The sequence below is a fragment of the Protopterus annectens genome, chromosome 9.part0 (assembly GCF_019279795.1).
Source record: "Protopterus annectens isolate FY-2018-M chromosome 9.part0, PAN1.0, whole genome shotgun sequence".
NCBI classification, from domain to species: Eukaryota; Metazoa; Chordata; order Ceratodontiformes; family Protopteridae; genus Protopterus; species Protopterus annectens.
This window is the reverse complement of record NC_056743.1, coordinates 1,499,258,707-1,499,281,917: the sequence shown is the minus strand read 5'-3', so window position 1 is coordinate 1,499,281,917 and position 23,211 is coordinate 1,499,258,707. Positions and strand designations below refer to the sequence as shown.

At 36.5% G+C, this 23,211-nt stretch overlaps 1 protein-coding gene across 1 annotated transcript in view; it reads left to right on the top strand.

The window, feature by feature from the left end:
• Nucleotides 1-23,211, top strand: part of LOC122810961 — a 193,910-nt gene that overhangs the window by 1,882 nt on the left and 168,817 nt on the right. Inside the window, exon 2 of the mRNA XM_044082489.1 lies at nt 7,970-8,043. Within this exon, the coding sequence (XP_043938424.1) occupies nt 7,970-8,043 (74 nt within the window). The remainder of the gene's footprint in view (nt 1-7,969; nt 8,044-23,211) is intronic.

Sequence of the window (23,211 nt, the reverse complement as noted above, 5' to 3'; positions counted from 1 at the left end):
GGACTTGGTTAACACCACTTTGGACATTAAGCTTTTTACCCGTAAGTTAAATTTTAATTTGATGCTCGGAGGGTATGAAGAAAACAACGGTATATTAGACCCTTTCTGAGTTCCCAGTGTATTTAACCCACCCTTGCACCCATTGATTCAACTTTTTGAAACCATGTGTGAATTAGACTTGAGACATAATGCAAAATTTAGTTCTAATGTTAACAATTCACATGACAGCAACAAGGAGAATGATCTTTTAGAGTTTACTAGACTTTATAATTTACGTATATGTAAGCCCAATAAAAGGGGGAGGTGCTGTAATTTTTGATCAGAATGACTACTTTGATAGGATGACTGATCTAGTAAACAATGAGTCCTATGAGGAAAGTTCTAGATCTGAAGTTAATAGGGCATATTCTTCAATTAGAAATAGCATTGAGGATATGTATATCGAAGGAAGGCTTCAGGAGGATCATTACAATTATATGTTAATTTTGCACCCTAGATTTCCTAGGTTATTTGGAATACCCAAAATTCATAAAAACATCAACCACCCCCCCTATGCGTCCCCTAGTGGATAGTCGTGGGTCACCAATGTACACATGTGCTAAAATAGTCGATTCAATTTTGAAGAAATATTTAAAAGGAGAAGAGCACATTTGTAAAGACTCATGGTCTTTTTTGGCCAAAATTGACACTCTTGAATATGACGTCAACTGTAATTTTTTGACAGTTGACGTCAAAGATTTATATACTTGTATTCCACACGACATTGCGACTGAAAGTGTGGCTATCTTTCTTAAAAGGAAGAATGCTTCCATAGGGGAAACGTCACTGGTTATAGAACTACTTGAAATTATCCTACATAATTATTTTATGTTGGGGGATAATTTCTTCTTGCAGAAAGTGGGGGTGGCGATGGGTTCTCCCTGTGGTGCCAGTATAGCTAACATCGTGATGGCACAATGGGAGAGAGATTATGTGTTTAATAACAGTGCTTTGAATGATAAAATCTGTTTTTACACCAGATACCTAGATGATATTTTCATCTTGCTAAGAGGTGACGTAAATTTAAGCCTTAAAATTGTTGAGATGTTTAATACTTCAACATCCTTTTTAAAATTTTTATCTTCATTTAATGAAAACGCAGTGGCTTATTTGGATATCTTGTTAGAGAAGAACAACGATTTAAAAGCTTATACAGCAACCATTCACAGAAAATCTACATATTCAAACTCTCTCCTACATTTTTCCAGTTGTCACCCGAACTTTCAGAAAAGATCAGTTGTTAAGGGACAACTTGTAAGAGCGGCCCGTATTGTTAGTTTGGACAATGATTTTGAATCTGAATGTAACAACCTTAAATCTATGTTTACTCATAGGGGATACCCGCTCACTATGGTTGAATCTCTTATTAAAGAAGTCACTCTCAAAAGACAAAGAGGAGAGTATAGACCTATTTTGCAAGTACATAGTAGGGTAGTAAGTATAGATGATGGTACGTTAGTTATTCCTCCCTTGAAGCCAATTAATTTGTCATTAAATTATGACAACCAAAAGGACAAAGATAATTGTCCTAGATTGATTTTGACCTACAATATTAATAGTTACATGTTGGCTGACTTGGTAAAAAAGAATTGGGACATTTTTAAAACTAACCCCTTACTATATAATAAGGTGGGTGATTTTCCTGGTATTACATTTAGACGTGGTAAGAATTTAAAGAATTTACTTGAATTTTCCCCTATTACACCAGCAAAAACACCAGGCATGTTTAAATGCCAAAGTTGTAATAGATGTAATAGTATTCTTGAAACTAACAAGTTCAAAATTAATGGAAGACTTTACGGACTAAGATATAGAACTAACTGTAACTCACGTATGGTAGTGTACTTGGTGCAGTGCCAGCAATGTCCCGGTTTCTACATTGGTAAAACCGAACGTAGACTCGGGATCGTATTTATGAGCATCTTTATGCAATTAAAAAGGACAAACAAGAAAATGCATTGGCAAAACACACTTCTATGTGGAAGGATCATCAGTTTAAATTTTTGATTATTGACCAAGTAGTAGACAAACAACAGGGAGCCCCTTTACATTTGTTATTAGAGGAAAAAGAGTTGAAATGGCAGATTAGATTGAATTCGTATTCATTCCCAGGACTTAATGACCAGTGTTCAATTAGCTGCTTACTAAAACTGAAAAGTTTAAAAAGGTGACATTTTTGGTCATAATTTATTTGCATATTTTACAGAGTGATATGAGTTTATATTATGTATTTTTTCTAAGTTTTTTTATACTTGTGTTTTTACTTGTTGTGAAGTTTCATTGTTCTTTTTATAATTATGAGGGAGGGTATTTTGCTATAGGGTTTAACATTTAGGTCCACCATATGTATGGTTTTTATATAAAAGTGTACTGTTGTTTTAAACCTTTAAAACTTTAGGTTATTTGAGCATGAATTGATTTTGATTGCTATCAGCTGTTATTGCTTGATGACATGGCTCAATATTTAAAGCTTTCTAAAGCAGTTTAATTTGTGATGTTCTGAGGAAGTCTACCTATTCAGGTAGATGAAAAGCGCTTTAACATACTGTTTCTTTCCTTGTGAATAAAGTGTCCGTGTGTTGGCAACATCGTGTTTTCCTGTGATTACAGCATTCTACATTCCAGGGTGTTTGTGTTTATTTGTATATATGACAATTTTCAATATTGGGGTTAGGATAGTGCTTCTGTCCTCATGTCTGCGGGTTAGGCAAGGGGGTAACATTTGTTGTGTGGTATGTATTTGTTGAAGATAGATTTGTGAGTCAGGGTTAGGGTCACAGTGAGAGCTACGTAAGGAGAATACAGTTAGCATTGTGTGTCTGCCTAGAGTACTGGGACTGTGATGTGAAGGGGTTTTCATAAGATAATGTGTAAGGATCGTTTAAGGATAAAGACAGTTATGGTTAGCACATATTACTAAGGATATATGGGGGTCTAGTTCACATCATTTAATTACTGAATAAATGCATATGAGTGTTCAGCCTTTAGTAGTTTGGAGGAGACACTGAGAAGGTAGGTTCATGAGGACCGGATCCAACCACGTATCAAGCGTTTATTCAACCAGTAAAAATAGTAAAAGTTCTGCTATCATCTACAAATGTTGTATGCATATGGTCCTTAATTGCACATTCCTTCTGGCTTTTACAAAAGTAGGTGTGTGTGTGTGTTTTTTTTTTTTTTTTTTCCCTTCGGGAGATTCTTGCAGTTGGTGTACACACAAGGACTTGCCTAGTAATTGCCCCCCCCCCCACACACACACAAGTAGTACTAGGGCCTTGGATGTGACAAGGGAAGGTGGAGTTTTGAGGGCAACTACTGTTCAAATTAATCTTGTTTATTTCCAATAGTCTAGCTGAAGAGAAAACAAAACTTTATCATAACCTCTTCCAACAACACAAATATCAAACTAGTAGCTGACATAAAGCTATGACCATCACATAAAATTAAACTGCAAAAAATGCACCAAAACGTGATGCCTTTTACAGAATCAAACTTTGAGCAAATCTGCTAGAAAGCAAGTTTCTACAGCCTATCTCCTCTCTAGCCTCCTATATGTAGCTACAATACTTGTTAATCTCCAAGTCACCCAACTAAAGATCCTTAGTCAAATTAGCTAAATTTACAGACAATCTGCCTTGCAAATCCCTCTGCTGCATTTCACTTAAACTTTAATGGCCTGAACTAAAACACTCCCTCTCCCTCTCTTAACTGTCCAGCACTAATAGCCTCATGTATAAATCCCAATATTGTCCCAGCCTAAGTAAAATCCTCCGGCATTACTACCTAGCCAGATCTCTTTGTTCTACTTGCAGATTTCTCATCTCAGCATCTAAATCGAACAATACTGCTGTCAAGTCTGAGTTCTTTTCCTTTGTTGCCAAACTATGGAACTCTAGTCTTTGTTCTTTAAGAAAGAAATGCCTGATCTCTGCAATGACTGTAACTTGTTTTATGCCACAAAATCAATGCAAAGGCCTGTCATAAAATATTCTGCCTTGGGGAGTTGTTTTTTTCTTTCAAAAAAATTGCTTTTTCCCATTTTTCTACATGTTTCTTTGGAACCAATATTTCTGTAACAATCACAAGTAGAAAGTTATACGCCATGGAGTTAAAAATTATTAAGCCATGCAGAATAAAATTCAACAGATAGTTTATAGCTAAATAAATAATCAATAAATAATTAATGGATGGATAGATAAACACATACAATAAATAAGTAAATAAATAAATATGCATTGTTTTCAAATGTTACATGCAATGCATATAAAACAAGTATGTCTTGCAAATGTCATGTTTGAGTGTTGCCTAAACCATTTCCACATATCAGCAAGAATTTTATAATAAAAGCTAATTCACATTATATATACTAAATCTGTGCTGCCTTTATAACTGGTGTACAACTGGTTTGGGTCCTGGGCTGTCACACAATACACAGTATAGCTGGTTTACTGGGGTAACTGGATACATGCAATTATGTCAGTGATAGCTAGATGGCCTATGGGTATGAAATTGATCTAGACTGGCATTATATCTGTGCCGCTTCATAAATGATCCATGATTTTTTGCAGGTTAACTCAATGAACAGTATCTAGAACAAAAAAACCATTACCCTGCACAATGTTAAAATTTTATTAATGTAAAAGTGATCTCTTAAGATGAGTTTCATCTTAAAATACAAAACAGTGACTCAAACTGTTTATTTCTGTTAGGTGTGGCTTTCATCTGCTCCTTATCTGACTTTTTTTTTTAAACAGGATTGTTTGAAACTTCAACACTAAAAAGGTAATCTGACAGTACTGCAATTGTGGATTGTGACGATACATTAACTGTGATAGGATGAGGAAAGCCAAAACCCTGACTGGTTTATCAGCTATAAAGGTTATCAAAGCTACCATCAAACAAACCCCACCTTATCTCCATGGAAACATAAAGTGCCAGAATTCTTATACAGTACATTGTGAGCACCTATTTAAAGGAGCACAGATACAGCAGGTATACTATGAATTTGTGCCAGATTATATGCATCTTTTAAAGGGATTTGCAAATGTAGTTTGCCAGTATGGGACCTCATGCAAAATTTGCCAGGTATCACATTCTTAGCCATGTTGCAATCATCTAATATCTTTGCTCTGCCACACAATAAGTAAAGTAGCTGTTATGAGACTCATGTTCTATTCTGCAGAATATGAGTTATTTTTTATCATGTTCATTTAAGCTATATTGCTAAGCTTCTTTGCAGGCAAACCTATTTATAAGCAAACATATGCAGATTTACAAATGATGCATCTTGTCAGGATTATCTCATTAAATATCACTATTATATGATAAAACAGTCAATCAAAGACTAGGTGTGAATATTACAAGATTTCTTCATTTCTAGCATGGTTTATCATGAAGGCGAACCCAAGAAATCAAACACAGCCAGCTGTGAGTAAATCCTGTATTATCCACATACAAAAAGATTATTGATATTACACAATATCATTATTTAAAAAAATGCATACATTTTTATATAACTGCATTGTATGCCTGAAGTCTTTGATTTATGGTTCTTCTCTCTACCATCGTCTATGGCTGGGACAAGCCTTCTAATATATTACACCTGCACTGGACTATACATGGTGATGCATAGAACACTACATTGAAAACAGTTTTTGCCACTTTTTTCCTTTAGTATGACTGAATAGTTTGCATACTCCTTACTCTTTGCATGAGAACTCCAGACCTTCTGGCAGTAAATTTGAAGTATTTTTAAACATTTTGTGACAGCACTTTGTTTTTATTTACTATATCTACTTTTGTGGAAGGTGAAGTTTGTCTTGCTTTCTGTTGATAGTTGCATTTGATTTCTTTGCTAAGTGGAGTAGAGAATGCAGCAGCATCTATTGCCTTTGTTTTTAATACAGCCCACTCATTCCCAGGGCTAGTGCTGGATTTCAATTTATATCCAAAAAGTAAGACATGAGTGAACAGTATTACAGAAAAAATATATAAGTACAGCTGCTTGAACACCTACCACATATTATATGTTCCCAATTGTCTGTCTCCCCTCTGAAGAATATTTCTTTATCACAACCTGCCCCTTTAACTTATCCCTGCTGTATGAAGTTATCATTTTTAACCCTCCTTCATAAATTTGCAAGTATCCCTATCCCTCATGTGGGAGACAGGTGTTCAGTTTCTCCATCGGGAGCTACAATTTTACTAGGATTAGTAGCTTAATGGATTGTGCTCTCTTGTTTTGCATCATGTAGCACTGAAAACATACGGGTTCTATCCACACACCAAGCGCTAGAAATGATATTCTAATACAATGAGTTAAGGGGTAGTTTTCCTTATGCCCATTACAGGTTAATCTGTAAAATCAAATATATCACATCAGTTAATACAGCAAAGACTACTGAAATCAAATATCTAATAATCTATAGTACTGAACGAATAATTTATATGATGATTTGTTCTTGCAGCTCATTTTATGTTGGTCTAACTTCTAGATCCTGGAAATAAAAGGAATTCTTTAAACATACTGATTTAACAAAAAAAAGGGTCAGCAACTAATTATCTAAACATATTCAAAACATGCCATGGCAGTTTTTACATTTATATAAATCAAACACTCCATAAAAATGAACAGAATAGTTATTTAGAAAAGAAGGAGAAATATATACATTCAAAATTATTCAGTGATATAATACAAATATTTATGTTTCTTTTGGGAATCAGGATACATTTTTACATTGATTCCTTTAGGTGCTAGCATCTAACAATATTAAATTATGATAAAATGCTTCCAGGCAATTATATGGTGAAACAATATTCTTTGAATTATTTATATATGGCAGCATTTTATAACCCAGGACTTTAATCTCCTTTTGTAATAGAATGTACCAAAATGTGGATATGAACAATATGCATTTCAATTTACTTTTGGCATTTCAAATCTGCTTCAGTTCACCATTTAGAATGTCAACCTGAAATGCTGAATCCAGAATGCCAAAAATTAAGCCAAAGCGAAAATGAACACATCAATAAATGTAGTTCGCTGTATTCAATGTTATTCACCTCCTGCTGTGCACATTAACATACCATTAAATTCTCCAGTCAATTTTATGTTAATTCTACTATTTTGCTGCACCCCCCACACCCCCTGCACAATAAATATACCAACTCCCAGATCGCACCACAGTGAGGAAATGGGCTAATTCCCTGTTCCTCACTGAACCTCGATAACCCTGCACAATGTCAAACCCAAATGCTCGAATTGCATTACCCATTCGCTGTAGTATAGTCAATGCATTTTGGTATGACATTAGGCCAACTTGAAAACTGTAAGTCGACCACATGCTGATCGACTGATGCAGTTTCAAGGTTTTCAGTGTAAACTGCATTTTAATAATGGTTAATATCATGTTGCAGGCTATCAAGCAATGTAGCTTTGATTGGGAAACTTGATGGTGATTTTTCCCCATAGAAGTACACTGAATAAATGACTAGAATATGCTTTTTTTAATATTTATACATAGGCTGATCTTCTGCTTGGCATTAAATTATGCTGGTTAACTTGTTTACCTCTAGAATTTGGTTATGTATTTCCTCTTATGTTTTCTGTGCACCTTACAGTGCATCCAATAATACCATTTTGTTTATCAGAAAATGTATTTACATAGACATTGTTAATATTCTAATTGCAGATTTAATCATGTTATTTGGGCCAGTGTTGTATAACGCTATGAACATTCTCCAATACTTTTTATATGACACTGATAATGCTAACTTAGAAGTGGACTTTTTATGTTCACCTTCTAAATAAAGTAACCCAAGCTGACAAATTTTGATTGCTGCACTTCTAGTGTTATTACCTATATGTATATATAGACAGATGGAGATACACTGCTGCCATTCTGCAGCTGATTCATGTATGTTCTTATAGCCAGGAAAATGAGAGCAGTGATGTGCCACTGCAGAGGCTTCAGTAATCAAGAGCGGCAGCCCAGAATTACCCAGGTAAGTCCAATTTCTTAATTTTTAAGCTGTACAAGTGTTACTGCAAAGTTACTACAGATGTGGATATTGTCACTAGCTGTGCACATGCGCAGATGTTGGCTGGCAGTGCTACTTTATATGGTAATGGTCACAGTATGTACTTATTCTGTGTACTACAGGTATTGTGGTCACCTATTTTCTTTGTAAAAAAAACAAATGGCTCCACTAGTGCCTGTGGAACCACCACCTGCCACAAGCTTATGCTGACCACACTTAGTAGTTTCTATATGATTTATACTTGTGTTTCATGTTCTATGTGGCTCCCATACCTGTGTGACTGCACAGACACACACTTCTGTCCTCTCTCTCTCTCTCTCTCTCTCTCTCTATATATATATATATATATATATATATATATATATATATATATATATATATATATATATATATATATATATATATATATATATATATATATATATATATATATGGATCTACTTCAGTAGATCGACTTACCTAACCACCGAAGCCCAGATACCTGAGGCGAAAGTACAGAACAGACCAGGATACTGAATGGCAAAACATCTAAAGTTTAATACGGGAAAAGAATTTCTTGGCCAACATGGTGACCTTTGCCCTTTTCCATACTGTAGTGTGATCTCAGAGTTGATTTATTTAAGTAAGGGGGGGTGTGGGGGGCCCACATTGGGGGTCTGTGGGTGTGAAGCCTCCCATTTGGATGGGTTGAATTTAGTGCGGTTTGTCTTTGTGGAGGTTTTGGACAACCCTCCCATTTTCCCGGTGTGACTTTCCAATGTTTTGTATATTCAGTATCCTGGTCTGTTCAGTGCTATCTTCTCAGGTATCTGGGCTTTGATGTTCAGGTTAGTCAATCTACTGAAGTAGATCCACAACAATATATATATATATATATATATATATATATATATATACATACACATATACAGGTATCACTCACATGTCCACTTGTATCTGCAATCCATGACACACAGTACCACCATGTAGTTGTGTGGCTCTGCTTATATAAGAATGCAGTTAATGCTGCCTGCACTTATAGGGCACCTGTGGTGCACAGATATGTTCCATTGTTGTACTGTTCATATGCCGTACATGTATGTCTAGTAGTGTTTTCCCCAGCAGGTAATGGTGTCACACTCTTTTTTGTTAAGCATAACTGCATCACTCACTCTTTCATTCATAGATTCATATGTTTTTACTTGGCAGATGGTCTGGGTGACTATGTAGGGTCTAGCCATGAACCTAAGAGAGCTTAATGGGTAGATTTGCCACCCTGTCCAATGAGGTTCATATTGCTTATCTCAGGAATAAATGGCAGATGTCCATATAAATGTCTGGGTAAAACAGGAAGGAGGCCAGTGTGCTACAAGTTTGGCATACAAGGGGAGCTTGTTCCCTAGGTAATGGGTTCTTTGTATGTGAGTCCTTCCTGCCTCCACAGAGTCTCATTTATATTGCAAGGGAGATTGAGGTCTTTGGGACAGGTGTTTTCAGTATTACCAGTAGTTTTGAGGTGGATGAGGTCTACTAAGACAAGATCTTTCACAGTCAGGTAGGTGAAAATGAGATACAAAACAAAAACGATAAGAGGTATTTTATTTTCTCATTCTTGGTAGCTAATATTACTTAGTCCTTTGATTTTTTAATTAGAAAAAGGTGCAGTCTTTTTAGTAGTAAATGTGTTTAGAGTGGCACATTCCAAATGGTGTATTGTATTCTGTGATTGGCCTTATGAGGGAAGAAAAGAATTGCAGTATTACATCCTTGCACTTGAAGAAAAGAGCCTAATTTATTGGGCAAGGTAGAGAGATTTACTATCTGTTACAGATACATGACTATTGAAGCCTTGTTCATTGATGTCAAAGTTACCTAGATCTCCAATCACTGTGTCATTAATAAGGAGGGTCCTATTTATGTGGTAATGAGTCAGTTAGACTTTTTTTCTCAAAGGCAATTGGACTGTATTTTTTGGCATTAAGCTTAAAGCCATGGTAGGTACACCAACTGTTGATTCTGACAAGCCTTTATTGGAGGATAAGAGCATCGGCATATCAGTCAATTACAGCACTAAATTTACAATCATTGGTAAACTTAATTAGCCATAGATCTTTGCCACTAAGCTTTCACATCCAAGAAGAAGATGATGAAGAGGAGGGGTGCCCAGACCTAACCCTGAAGAACATCACTAGTGACATGTCTTGGCTGAGAAGGTACCACCACTCCTTATTGTGTGTACTTGATTGGACTTTGTAACCCAATGGATAACACAGGTGTGTATGTTTAAACATGTGAGTCTGTCCATAATGCCAGCATGAGAATTGTGTCAAAGACTTTAGCAATCTTCTGATAAGTTGTATGGATAGAATGACCTTTGTCCATGTCATCTGTTAAATTTTCAAAAGCAATAACTAGATTAAGGAGAGAGAATATGCCTTTACTGAAGCCAGAATGATTAGTGACGAGGGTTTGTATGTTACTACATTCATTGTTTATAAAACTGACAAAGACATGTTTCATGATTTTGCAGGTGATACTCTGAGGGTAATAAGATGATCATTGCCAAGGTCTTTGGTGAAGCCATCTTTGTGGAGTGGCTCCATGGCAACCATTCCCTAGAGGTCAAATTCACAACTTGTGGGGAGTCTAAGTCTGAAAAGGGTTGGGCATGCTGCAACAATGTTGTACTTTGTACTAACTAGGAGACAGCTTGGTGTATTGTTTGGGCCCATAGAGCTGCTATTTTGGGTTTTGGATAGAATTTCTATTATCTGGTCCATAATGATTTAACAGCATGGGAGTTTAGTGGCTCATTGAAGTGGGAGAGGTAAATCTGGATTAGAATTTGTTATCTAGAACACTGGCTATAGCTTCATTGAATCATAGGGGGTTACTAGGCTAACAACCCCAGGGCCCTTACAAGCCTAGTCAAGTTCAACCTGTGTTCCCAACAGTGTCTGGTTCAAGCAAACAATAAAATCAGCACCTATTGCCCCTGTCCAACAGGGACACAGATATAACCCACCAGGGGGAATTTCTGGTTACCCATGCAATCATCCAAAGTGCACTTAAAGAGGGCCAATGAGGGGCTTTGTTTAACATGAATATGAAGTTTGTTCCAAAGGTGGGGCAGCCTCTGTGAGACAAATCTGTCTCTCCAGCAAGTTCTGTTGATGTCACATATCAGGTTAAGGTCCTCAGAGTGAGTGACCCATGTGCCATTTGACTTGTGAATGTGCAGTATTTCCATTAAAGCTGGATCAGAGATTACTTTATATGCAAGGCACAAGTCATCTCTGAGCAGTCTGTAAGACACAGAGTAAAGTGGCAATGATTTTAGTCTGTCTGCTTAAGACAGATCTTCAAGACCCTGAATTTTCTTTGTAAGGAACCTATGTGGTCTCTCCAGTTGCGGCAGGTGTTTGGAAAGGAACATACCAAAGGGAGCATTGTACTCTTATTGCTGGCCTGATGAGGGAAGAGCACAGGGGGGTTATAACCTCTTTTTTTCTGGAGGCAATGCCCTTACTTATGAGATGAGCAATATAAAATGCCCTTCAGGATCAGAATATACAGAATAGATAGCACTGTTTGACTAGAGCTCAGTGTAGTGTTGGGTGTTTCTTTCTCTTAATACTTGAAATGTTGTTAAAAATGTCTTATGGTTATTTTTGGAATAAGTGACTACTTTCAGTTCATATCCTGCCTTATTTTTATTAGTGATCTATTCTTATGGCGGGAGGTGAGAAATCTTTTACATGAAGTGAGTAGTTCAGTTTGTTTATTTGGACATTTTACCATAGAGTTTTGCTTTTGAATTTCCACTTTTCCTTAGTTTCACTAAATGTTTTGGGTTTCTAATACCGTGACATGAATGGATCCCATTCCTGACTCAGGGTTTAATTAGAGATCACAAAACTAATATTGCTTTCAGTTTTTGATGATAGTCAAGAATGCTTTTCTCAGCACTTGCAATGTACCCAGAACTGCCTCCTTCTGAATTTCATACGGAGTTACATATATTGCAATGTAGGATATCCAAGTATCTCTGAAACTTTCATTTTAGTAGCCCTGCTCCTACTACTATAACTGTAACTATCTGTGTGCTTTATCCCATATTGCTCCGGTTTCTGCTTGCATATCCTGGCTGTAGCTATTTCAGTAATTAATAATAATTTTTTCCTTTTTTTCATTGACTGCTATCATTGTTTTTCTTGCTTTTACTTTCTTAACTGCTGGTACTGGATAATCCCAAATGATCAGAACTTAATTTTCATTAATTCTTTGTGGTTCACATTTCCAGTGCTTCTCAGCTACCTGTATGTTGATGTGATTACACAATCCACAATGCAACAGTCTTGACACACTGTTATGTCTTTCAGAATACTGACCCTGAGCATACCTTTTAAACTCTTGGAGGAAGAAATCTGGACAAATCCATAAATAATGGGGAACAAAGATCCAAAAATAGGGATAATTCTTAAATATTGCTTTTAGAAAGTTGATACAATGATGTGTTTTGCATTAGCATGAATTTTATAAAGGCTATAAAGTCTAAAACTCAAATTTCTGCAAAATTTTCAGAGTTCAGTCCTCCACGATTTGCCAGAAAAACATTAGTTTTAGACAAGCAAACCAAAAATATGAGGCAGCAGTCTGGACATTCTGCAAAAATCTGGATAGTTGAGAGCTATGACTGCACAACACTAAAAGATGAAGAAGTCCAAGAACCACAAAGCCAGGAAACCCAAAAGAAATTTTAAGCAGTAAATCTCTCTAGCACCTCTGCACTTCAGTTGAGAGGTATGATCCTGAGTCATAAGTATATAACAACCTGTAAAAAACAATTCCTTTTATTGAATGAAGCGCTTTTCGTCCGATCCAGTACATGAACTTCTTCAGATCCAATAACAAAAGTGCTCGTTACTTTTTAAATAGGCAAAGAAATGCATCAGCTGACGCTTCAAAATTTAAAGTGCCAAACCTTATTTAAAATACTTCATATTAGGAAACTTTTTATATAATAAAATAGTTCTATTATTAATAAATTTAACAAATGTTATTCCCATTAAAACCAAACACCATTCCAAACTTGGAAAAAGACTAATATTAGGCTAGTTAAAAATATGTTACTATTGACAGCTTATACAAATCAAAACATTCTAAACAGCAGCAGCAGATGTCAGACTATTTTACACTCAGCACCGTCTAGTAGTAAATCACCTTATTTACCTCCAATTCCTAAAAACACAAGATACTAATACAACATATTAGATCGTGCAAATTATTAAACAGTCTATCTACAAAGCATTCTCAACTTTAATATGGGAATAATGGAGCACATATCATTCAGACCCGGAAAATTATATGCATATAACCGGATCTGCCATAATAATTCTAACCTCTCCAATTCTACTTCTATTGGTCCTCCTCTCATATTTGGAACCAACTGATCCAAAATCCAAAATTTAAATGCATGGCTGGGATATTCTAGGATATGCTTAGCCAATGCATTTTCTTGTTTAAGTTTACCTATGCTATAAACATGCTCATATATTCTTTCTTTTAATTTACGAGTTGCCTTGCCCACATAAAAACATGGGCAATACTGACATTTAGCTAGGTAAACCACCATTTTGGAAATACAATTATTTATATATTTATAATATCCGGGTCTGAATGATATGTGCTCCATTATTCCTATATTAAAGTTGAGAAGTCTTTGTAGATAGACTGTTTAATAATTTGCATGATCTAATATGTTGTATTAGTATCTTGTGTTTTTAGGAATTGGAGGTAGATAAGGTGATTTACTACTAGATGGTGCTGAGTGTAAAATAGTCTGACATCTGCTGCTGCTGTTTAGAATGTTGTGATTTGTATAAGCTGTCAATAGTAACATATTTTTAACTAGCCTAATATTAGTCTTTTTCCAAGTTTTGAATGGTGTTTGGTTTTAATGGGAACAACATTTGTTAAATTTATTAATAATAGAAGTATTTTATTATATAAAAAGTTTCCTAGTATGAAGTATTTTAAATAAGGTTTGGCGCTTTAAATTTTGAAGCGTCAGCTGATGCATTTCTTTACCTATTTAAAAACTAACAAGCACTTTTGTTATTGGATCTGAAGAAGTTCGTGTACTGGATCGGACAAAAAGTGCTTCATGCAATAAAAGGAATTGTTTTTTACGTTGTTTGCCACGCTCGTCATTTGTTTTTGGAGTTTATAATTGTTTCTGTTTGTTTTATATAACAACCTGTACAAGGATGTGCAACTGTTTCTAGTTCTGTATTACAGAAAATGCATTTGTCTGTATCTCCCGCTTTGTCTATATGCCTTTTCAACTAGTATGAACATAGACAGCTATCTTGAGCTGCAATTATTAGCATTTCACCTTTTGGTAGAAATTCTTCTCTTCTTAACCATTCATACATCAGATCTTGATCAACATGTGTTTTTCCAGGAGTTCTGTATATTTGCCACAATAATTGTGGGTTTTATAGTTTTCTTTCCTTTTCTTCTTTTCCTGTTCTTAATATTCCCTGGAATACTAATTTGTCCTTTGTCATGACTCAGTTGTAAAGTGGTTTGCCACTGTTTCATAGTCAGTGCTTGTTGTGGTGTGTTTCTTATATAATATGTAAGTATTCAATAATCCATGAATGTAGGATACTGTTTTTGTAATCTATCTATCACATATGTAGATTCTGTCCCTTTATAAAGTTTTCAGTTATGGGGCTTTGATTAACAGTAAATGATATTTTGCTTGTTTCTTTTTGTTGTCTTGTCATGACTGAGGTTTTTTTCTAAGTGACTATAAACTCATATATTCCAGTATACAATTAATGTATTTTTGGGAGGGGATTATTGGTTTATAGGTCTCGGGATGGTTTGCAGGTTCACACTTATGGAGGAGTATTTTTTTGGGTCTATATTATAACATCGAAGTCTTACAACTTCGAATGTTATAATATCAAACCCAGTAGAGTGAACGCTGGAAATGGCAAAGCTGCAGAACACCGAATACTTTCCTAGGGAAAGTATTCGGTGGGCCGTTTCTGCAGCTTCGCTATTTCCTTGACTGTGGAGCGTAGGTTACAGACTGGGTTAAGGTAGGTGTGCAAATGAAGGTGAGTGTGCGATTGGGCTCGGGTTAGGTGAGTTAGGGTTAGGGCGCAGGTCAGGTAAGTCTGCGATTGTGTGGACGTGAGGGTTAGGGTGGGGTAGGTGAGTTAGGGTTAGGGAGCGGGTAAGGTGAGTGTGCGATAGTGACGGACCTTAGGGTTAGGGTTGGGTTAAGGTAAGTGGATAGAAAGTGGTGCATGTATGGTTTAGTGTAGGGTTTTGTGAAGTGTGTGTGTGTGTGTGTGTGTGTGTGTGTGTGTGTGTGTGTGTGTGTGTGTGTGTGTGTGTATTATTTATTTTGGTGTGCTTGTGTTGTGTGTATGTTTGTCAGAACAGTGAATTTTTTCCCTTGGAAAAAATTCGCCATTCTGGCTGTTCGGTTTTCTGGTGTTTCGCTCTACTGTGTTCGATATTATAACATTCAAGGTTGTAAAACTTCAATGTTATAATATAGACCCATTTTTTTTTTCCTGCTGTTGGCCAAGTTGGCATTTGCTCAGGATGTGCATGTAAATAATTTCTTTTCAGGGCTAAAACATTGTGCAAATACATTTAGCCAGAGGTCGGTTACTGCATCTGGACATGGGTTTTCCAATTTGAAGCCTTTCTCAATTTTGTCTCTGTTTCTCTAAATGTTAATTTATTCCATTGCTTGTCCTTTGTATTATCTATTATCACTTAATCATCCAAGGTACATGGGAAATATGCTAATGAGCCCTTAAGAATGTTCAAGTGTCCCAGCTACATTGTTTTTAAATGCCTACTGACGTTTTACTTAGTCTTTACTAAGCCAATAAAGTCAAACCCCACTAGGTGTAGGTATGATGTTTTGCTCTTTTTATAAGCTTGTTAGTACAATATAAATAGATAGTTGCACCATTTTCTGAAAAAGGCCCAGCTTATAAAAACCGACATGTCAATATCAGTAATCTAGTTTGCCAGGGTGTTTTTTCATTTTTGCCTGTATTTTTTCATGGATTCATTTTAGGAATTCAAATCCCAAACACTTGAAAACTTCTGTCTTAAAGCCAGGGACTCAAGTACCTCGTACCTTGGCAAGGTGACTGCTTGTCCTCAAACCCAAATATGAGTTTGGGCAAGTAGCTGTAGTGAAAGAGCGCTGCTTGCATTTAAACTTAAATATGAGTTCAGGCAAGCAGCGATGGGGAGGCAGTGGGAGCAGGGTTAGGATTAAGGGGCAGGAGGGAGATTTTAGAGTTTAGGAGTGTGAAGGGCATTATAAGGTTAGAGAGTAAGAATAAAGTTTTAGATTTATGGAGCAAATAGGGAATTTAGGTTTAGGGAAGAGAGTTGTAGTTTTACATTTAGAGTGCAGGAAAGGAGTTTTAGGGTTAGGGAGAAATCAGAGACTTTAGGTTGGAGGGTTGGAGTTTTAAATTTAAGGAGAAGGAAGAGAATTTTAGGATTAGGGTGTGGTTGGTGAATTTAGGTTTCAAGAGGGTGTTTCAAGTTTTAGGTTTAGGGAGAGATTATGAACTTTAGGGGTGGGGAGGGGGAGGGGAGATTTAGGTTAAGGCAATGAGAATTCAGGGTGGGAACTGGGTGGGAGTTTTAGGATTAGGGTTTAGATTCTAATAGGGCTATGTAGTGCATAGAATTAGGTGTTGGGAGACTATGTAGACACAGGAGATGAGGCTAGAAGTGGTTCAATGACTTGCTTTTTTGAGGTGGCATTAAGAAGGTGCACCATGAGCTACTAACATGTAAGCACATGTAGTGGGCCCATTTTTTTTCTTGCTGTTTTCTTTCTATATTAGCACTTCTCTCTACTTTTTTTAAACTCTTCTATCCATTTTGCATATTTATTATGTTCAACAGGACCTTCATAAATACTTCAAATCATATTGATTTTTTCTGTGATGCTATTTTTGATGTTGTTTTCTTTCCCAGTTCTTTATAAACAATTTTCAGTCATCAACAAATTGCTTGTTTTTCTCTTTCCCTTTGCATTTTTCTGTATATTTTCTAAGTTTTTTGCTTTTACTGATAATTGTACTTCATTATTCAACTGGTGTAAGATAAATCCTGGTCTGTTTAGATGTGTGATGCTTCTACTAAAATCTGTCTTTCTTAAACTTTTTGATAATTTGATCTGTTTTTATAATATTCTTCCAAAAGTGAGAACCCTTGCCTTAGTTGCTTTGTTTGTTTTTGTTTGTTTATTTGTTTGTTTGATACTTCTGTGGTGGCATTCTGCTTGTTTCCTGCATTTGCACTGTTACTCTTCAATGTTATGATAGTAATTCATCTCTTATTAGTTTAGCTGCACAGGAGTTTATTCTATTTATTTCTGTTACATCACATAAATCTCTCTTAGATTCTTTTAGTTAGTCTGCTCATCTGTTTTACCAGTTTAATTTTCTTTCCATAGTGTCTTTCTTTCATCTGTCTTAATATGTAGTCAATTTCTATTAAATCAAGCAGGTCTTCCCTTAGATAACTCTCTTCTAGACTGATAATGTCCTGTTTGCTCATTGTTTCCAGCTCTTCCCTTTGTTATGTGACCCTAACAAGAGTTTTAAACGAGTCTGCTGCAGAAGGTTCCAAAACTTTATTCTGTGATATATCCTATACATAAGGGTTTTCTTTTGTCTGTTGCACTACTTCTGGAGATTCATTGGCTATTCATACTATGATACTGCCTGTACCAAAGTCTTTACACTAAATAATTCACTTCTCAGTTGGTCTATCACTGCATGTTCTATCTATTGCTTTTCTAACTCACTAAATATTTCAAGTCTCAATACATTCCACTAGTTTTGTTCATAGGTTAGTTCTAGGCTAACTGCCCTTGTGGGCCATTTTAAGCCTAGCCAGTTACCCCATGTGAGAATCAAACCCTGCACCTTGTGTCTGTAAGTTAAACATCTTAACCATTATGCCAACCTCCCACCATTCTTTTCTTTATGAAATTGACCAGATTTTGAGGTCTTTGTCTGTATATATCATCAGATATCTTTAGAGTTACAGTGGTTATATCAGATAGTACAGATTTATTTTTTGTATAAAAATTGCAGTGTATTCAGATCTCTTTTTCTTTCTCGAGTTCATGCATCTTCTTTTATGCATTTCAGTAGCTCCTTATTAATGTTCTTTTTCTTGTAGCATTTCTTCAATCACATATTTTTCAAGAGACTCTAAATTTTTTTTATCTAAACAGTGTTTTCATCTGATTTGTTCTGTTAGAGACTGTGATGCGTCCCTACTCTGGGCTAGCAATCAAGAAGACTCAATCTTCATCACTGTCTCCGGTGAGGAATGGTTACTAATAGCAAAGCTGAATTCATACAGTATTTTCAGATGCAGCTCCCTGTACCAAGCACAACTTCCCTCCAAATTCCCTGGGGCTGGACTCTATTACTTTCTCCAGGCCCACACAAAAGTCCACACTGACCACTTTGGAGCTCCGTGTCACTGTTCCCAGTAGCTAACATACACACTTGGATATTTGAGTATCACACACACACACACATATACACCTGGGAAAATCTGGCACAGATTTACTAGCTGTGTCCCTTTCTATTCAGACTCTGAGATAATCACACTGCCACCAGTCAGCTACCTTAAGGCTCTTACATAGGGTACCCAATTATACTGTGTAAAACTAATACTAATACAAATGGTAGAGTGTGACCAAAGCAGTAATGCTTTCATTAGTGGCCACAATGTCACTAAAACAAGCATAATTACTCATAAGATCTTAAAAGTATTCTTTAAATGACCAGCCAGAATGAAAGGTATTAAAATATTTAATGATAAATAATAAAACAGAAAACAAGAGAATGCTGAATACAATAAACAACAGAGTTTCAACCAAATTGATATAAAAAATAATACAGTTGGATAGTTTCTCATAGATGTAGAAAGCAATACTAAACTATTCTCACTAAATGTCCCTGACTAACTAAAGAATTACTGTTCTCTGACTATTTACTAAAAGTAAGGCAAGCTCATGTGTGCTGAGTGTCTTACCACAGCAAAAGCCAGATGATGTCTCTGTCTGTGTGGATATGTGAAATATATATACTGTCAGAAATATTACCTGTTAGGTTCCAAAGTTTTGCTTCGAGAGTTCCAAAGAAATCAGATGCTGGTTAGAGGATGACATCACCTCTGCTCACCTGACACTGGTACAATACACACACACAGATTTGTTAAGATTTGTGGCAGCATGTGAATGCTATAACACAATTTCAAACTTTCCAGCCTTCCAGGGTTATCTGATAAACATGCACATTTGATCAGTTACAAAAGTACAACCTAATATACATGCATACACTCTTTCAGCAGGACCTGCTGTTGATGCATTTTTAACACAAGTAGCTTTAAAAATATATGTTTTTAACTCAAATATCTGTACAAATCAGTGTGATAATGAAATAACATAAAATTCTTTACAAAACTCCAGCTAGCTATGCTGGCATATGTACACACATACTGCCTTACTCTCCCTGGCACAGATGGCACTACCCCATAACATGACAGAGACCTTACATTTGTATCTGTAGCTTTTTACATTTTCAGTCATTTTCTTTTCTCTGTCATCTTTCTTGTACTTACTGGCTATCCTTTTTTGTGGATATTCTGGAGTTTTGCATAATAAATACAATGCCATTTTTTTGTCTTTTCTTCTCTGTGATTCACATTATATCCTCTGTACCTCTTGCTTGACCTTTCATATTTTGTTTGTTTTTTGTGGATTGCTTCATGTTTCTACCACAGGTGGACACCCACAGAGTGGCCTAGCCCTGTGGTAGGAATGTTTCCATATTCTGAAGATTTTACACTGCTTTTTTCCAGTCTTAGCACCAGTGTATCTGCCAGAAGTGGGCACTTTGCTGTTCTAGGAGTTATGCATTCAGTTTTATTTTTATTTTATTTCCTTTTACCTACATTTCTTCATGATATATAAAGTCCAACCTGTATACCATGTCATCTTGGGGATATTTAAAAAAAAAACAAGGTCAGCCATGTAACGGTACTCACTGAAGCCTGAGGATACATTCAGTCCCAGCAATACTACACTCCTTTTCCTGCTCATTATATCTGTCCTTTTAGCTCCGAATAGTCCACCATAGAAGTGTATGCATGCAAATTGGGATTAAGTAGAAGTCAAAGTTATATGCAGTAGTCTTAGTGGTTGGATCAGCAGGGGTTGTGCTTTTGAATTTCTTCAAATCCTTAGATAGGGATATTAGGCTGGCTTTGGAATAAACTCTGAATATGGTTGAGTTATTGTCCTTGATTTGAGGAAGAAGATGACAACTTGGTAGTCAGATATGATCAAGAAAGGAATGACATTAGCAGGGGTGCAGGCCAAAGTAACATTGTAAAGAAGAAATCAAGTTTGTTGTCACCTCTGACAGGAAGTTGGTCTGTTTAATCTAGGGAGTTAGTAATGATAAAATTAAGGAACTGCTGGGAATATTTATTATTTGTTGTAGTGCTGGATGTAGTAGTAATGGATGGGTAGTTAAAGTCACCTAGGATTAGTGTATTGATACTAAGAGGTATAGAATTCAGCTTAGTGAAGTAGTTGTCATGGTCAACAGGAAGCTTAGATGGGGATCTATAGCCAACAATAATGTGGTAATTGGCTTTTCTCAGTGTAATTAAGATGTGCAGTTGTTCCAAATTGGTGTCATATGGGATTTGGTGTGAGGTAATGAGAGAAGGAGATAAATACTGATTCTCCCATGTCATTCATTGACACTCTGCATGAGTGATAGGTGCAGCATCCTTTTATGGAAGGAATACTGCCAGTAAAAAGGGTCAAGTTTCAGTTGTACACATATATACATGGGATCAAGTGTCAGGACTGCACAAAGTTTTGTACAGACCCTTAGCTTTGAGTTGTGCCACCATCATGTTAGCTGAATTGGAATTTGCTGGGCCGAAATGCTCAGGAGATGGACCTCACCTAAAAAAGTGTTATGGAGCAGAAAAAGTCTTTACCAGTATGCAGAAGCCTTGATGAGGGAGATTCAGTCCATTCCTGGTGAAACAGGCTGGCCTGTCAATCACAACCTTCCATAGCACACATATTAGATTCCCCTGGAATGACAATGATAAGTTAACCAATTGTTCATATCAGTTATTTTACTTTGAAATTATGACATCATTCTTAGACATACTTCTCAAGACAAGTGTCTTTCCTGCCTTTGGCACTAGTTTTGCAGAGCAGCAGAACATCCTTACATGCAGCAGAATGGCAAGATGTTGGAGGCTGTATGTGTGGGAGTCTGCTGAGTGATTCATTTCATTCTAAAGTAGTTGCAGTTGGTGGAGGACCTCCTTGCTGGTAGTTGCACCATATTTCAGGGCTTGTGGGATGTTGTGAAGACAACAGGCTATGATGTCCATCCTATACCTGGCATCAGGGGCATGTTTCAGGGTCAGGTGGTTACAATGTTACATCACATCAATGGCATCATAAGATGATGGATGGGATCATAGCAGAATACTAGGGCAATGATGCTAAAGGACCTTTTTAAGCCTAGCTATGCTTTCCAGAAGTACTGAACAGGTTTTGGTCTCTTAGTTTTGTCTGGGGTTATATATAGTTTGAGCAGCATCTACAAGCTTTCTCTCTCTAATAAAGACATACATGCCAAAACCAGGGGTAAATTTATGCTTCTCCAGCCACTGATCCAAGGTGCACAAGGTGATAAGGTTGGAGTGAACTCTATTTCACTTGGATGGGAAGCTTGTTCTAGAGGAGGAGGAGGAGTCTCTGAAGCACATACCTGTCTCTCTAGTGTGCCTTATTTATGTTGCAGATGAGTTTTAAGTGCCAGGATTGGATGTTTCTGATGCCATTTGTTTTGCATATATGTAGCAGGTCCATTAAGGCTGGATCAGAGAATGCTTTGTAAGCCAGGCACAGGTCACCTTTCAGCAGTCTGTACAAGACAGAGAATAAGGATAAGGCTTTCAGGTGGACCACGTAGGACTTGTTTTGTGCACCATTATTCCTTTTTTGAAGAACCTCTGTGTCATCTCCAGTCATTGCATATGAAAGGGCCATTATACTCAGTGCTTGGTCTAATGAGGGCTTAGTGCAGTGGACCAATGACATCTTTGGCTCTAGAAGTCCTACCATTGCTTCTAAGTTATGCAACATAGAATAGTTTCCTAATTATACTCATGATGGTCAAAGGCCGAGTCACTGTCTACATGGATTCCAAAATCCCTGACCACTGGGTCTACTGTTTGGGGTGAAGTAATTTGCAGACATGGCTAAACTGTTTGTTACAGATGTAGCAAGCAGTTGCTACAGTTTAAACCCTGCCTGAATGGAATGATACAGTACTCAAATTTTAGTTTAAAAAATCTTATAAATTGCAGCAAACTACTTGCTACAAATGTAACAAACAGTTGCCAGTTTAGCTCCAACAGAGAACTACAGCACTCAGGTTTGACAGAAAATGTAGTGCCAACTTTTAAAAGCTGTATTGTATTAGATATCGGGATCTTCTGACCATGTCCCCCAACACTTTGCACCCAGGGCAGTTGCCCCTCTTGACCAGACATAACTATGCTACTGGTGTCAGGCCTTCCTGCAGTATAATTGTTCATGGGGGATTGAATGACTGTACCTAGTTTGCAATCATCTGGGAAGAGAGAACTATCTATAGTATTAAATGATTTAGTTACAGTGATTACTGGTTTTTCTCTAGAGGATAACATTCTGTCTTAAACAGTGGTTTGTGTATTGTAGTTAGCTGATATAGGTGATGCAGTACTTCTAACCAGTTTAATTCTCTGAGTGGTTGGCAGCATGTCTACTATTTGCTATAGCTTACAACAACACTGACAATTTTATTAAAACATTACGCAAGTTGAATAGTTGTGAAACGTCAAAGTAAATGAAGATTTGGGTAGCATAGAGGAGAGATGACAATAAGAAATGCAGGCTATGTCTTTTGGCCATGTCAGTATAATGTACCTAGTTTTTGATTAGTTTTTTAACCATGTGTGATAAATGGTGTTCATCTTTTAACT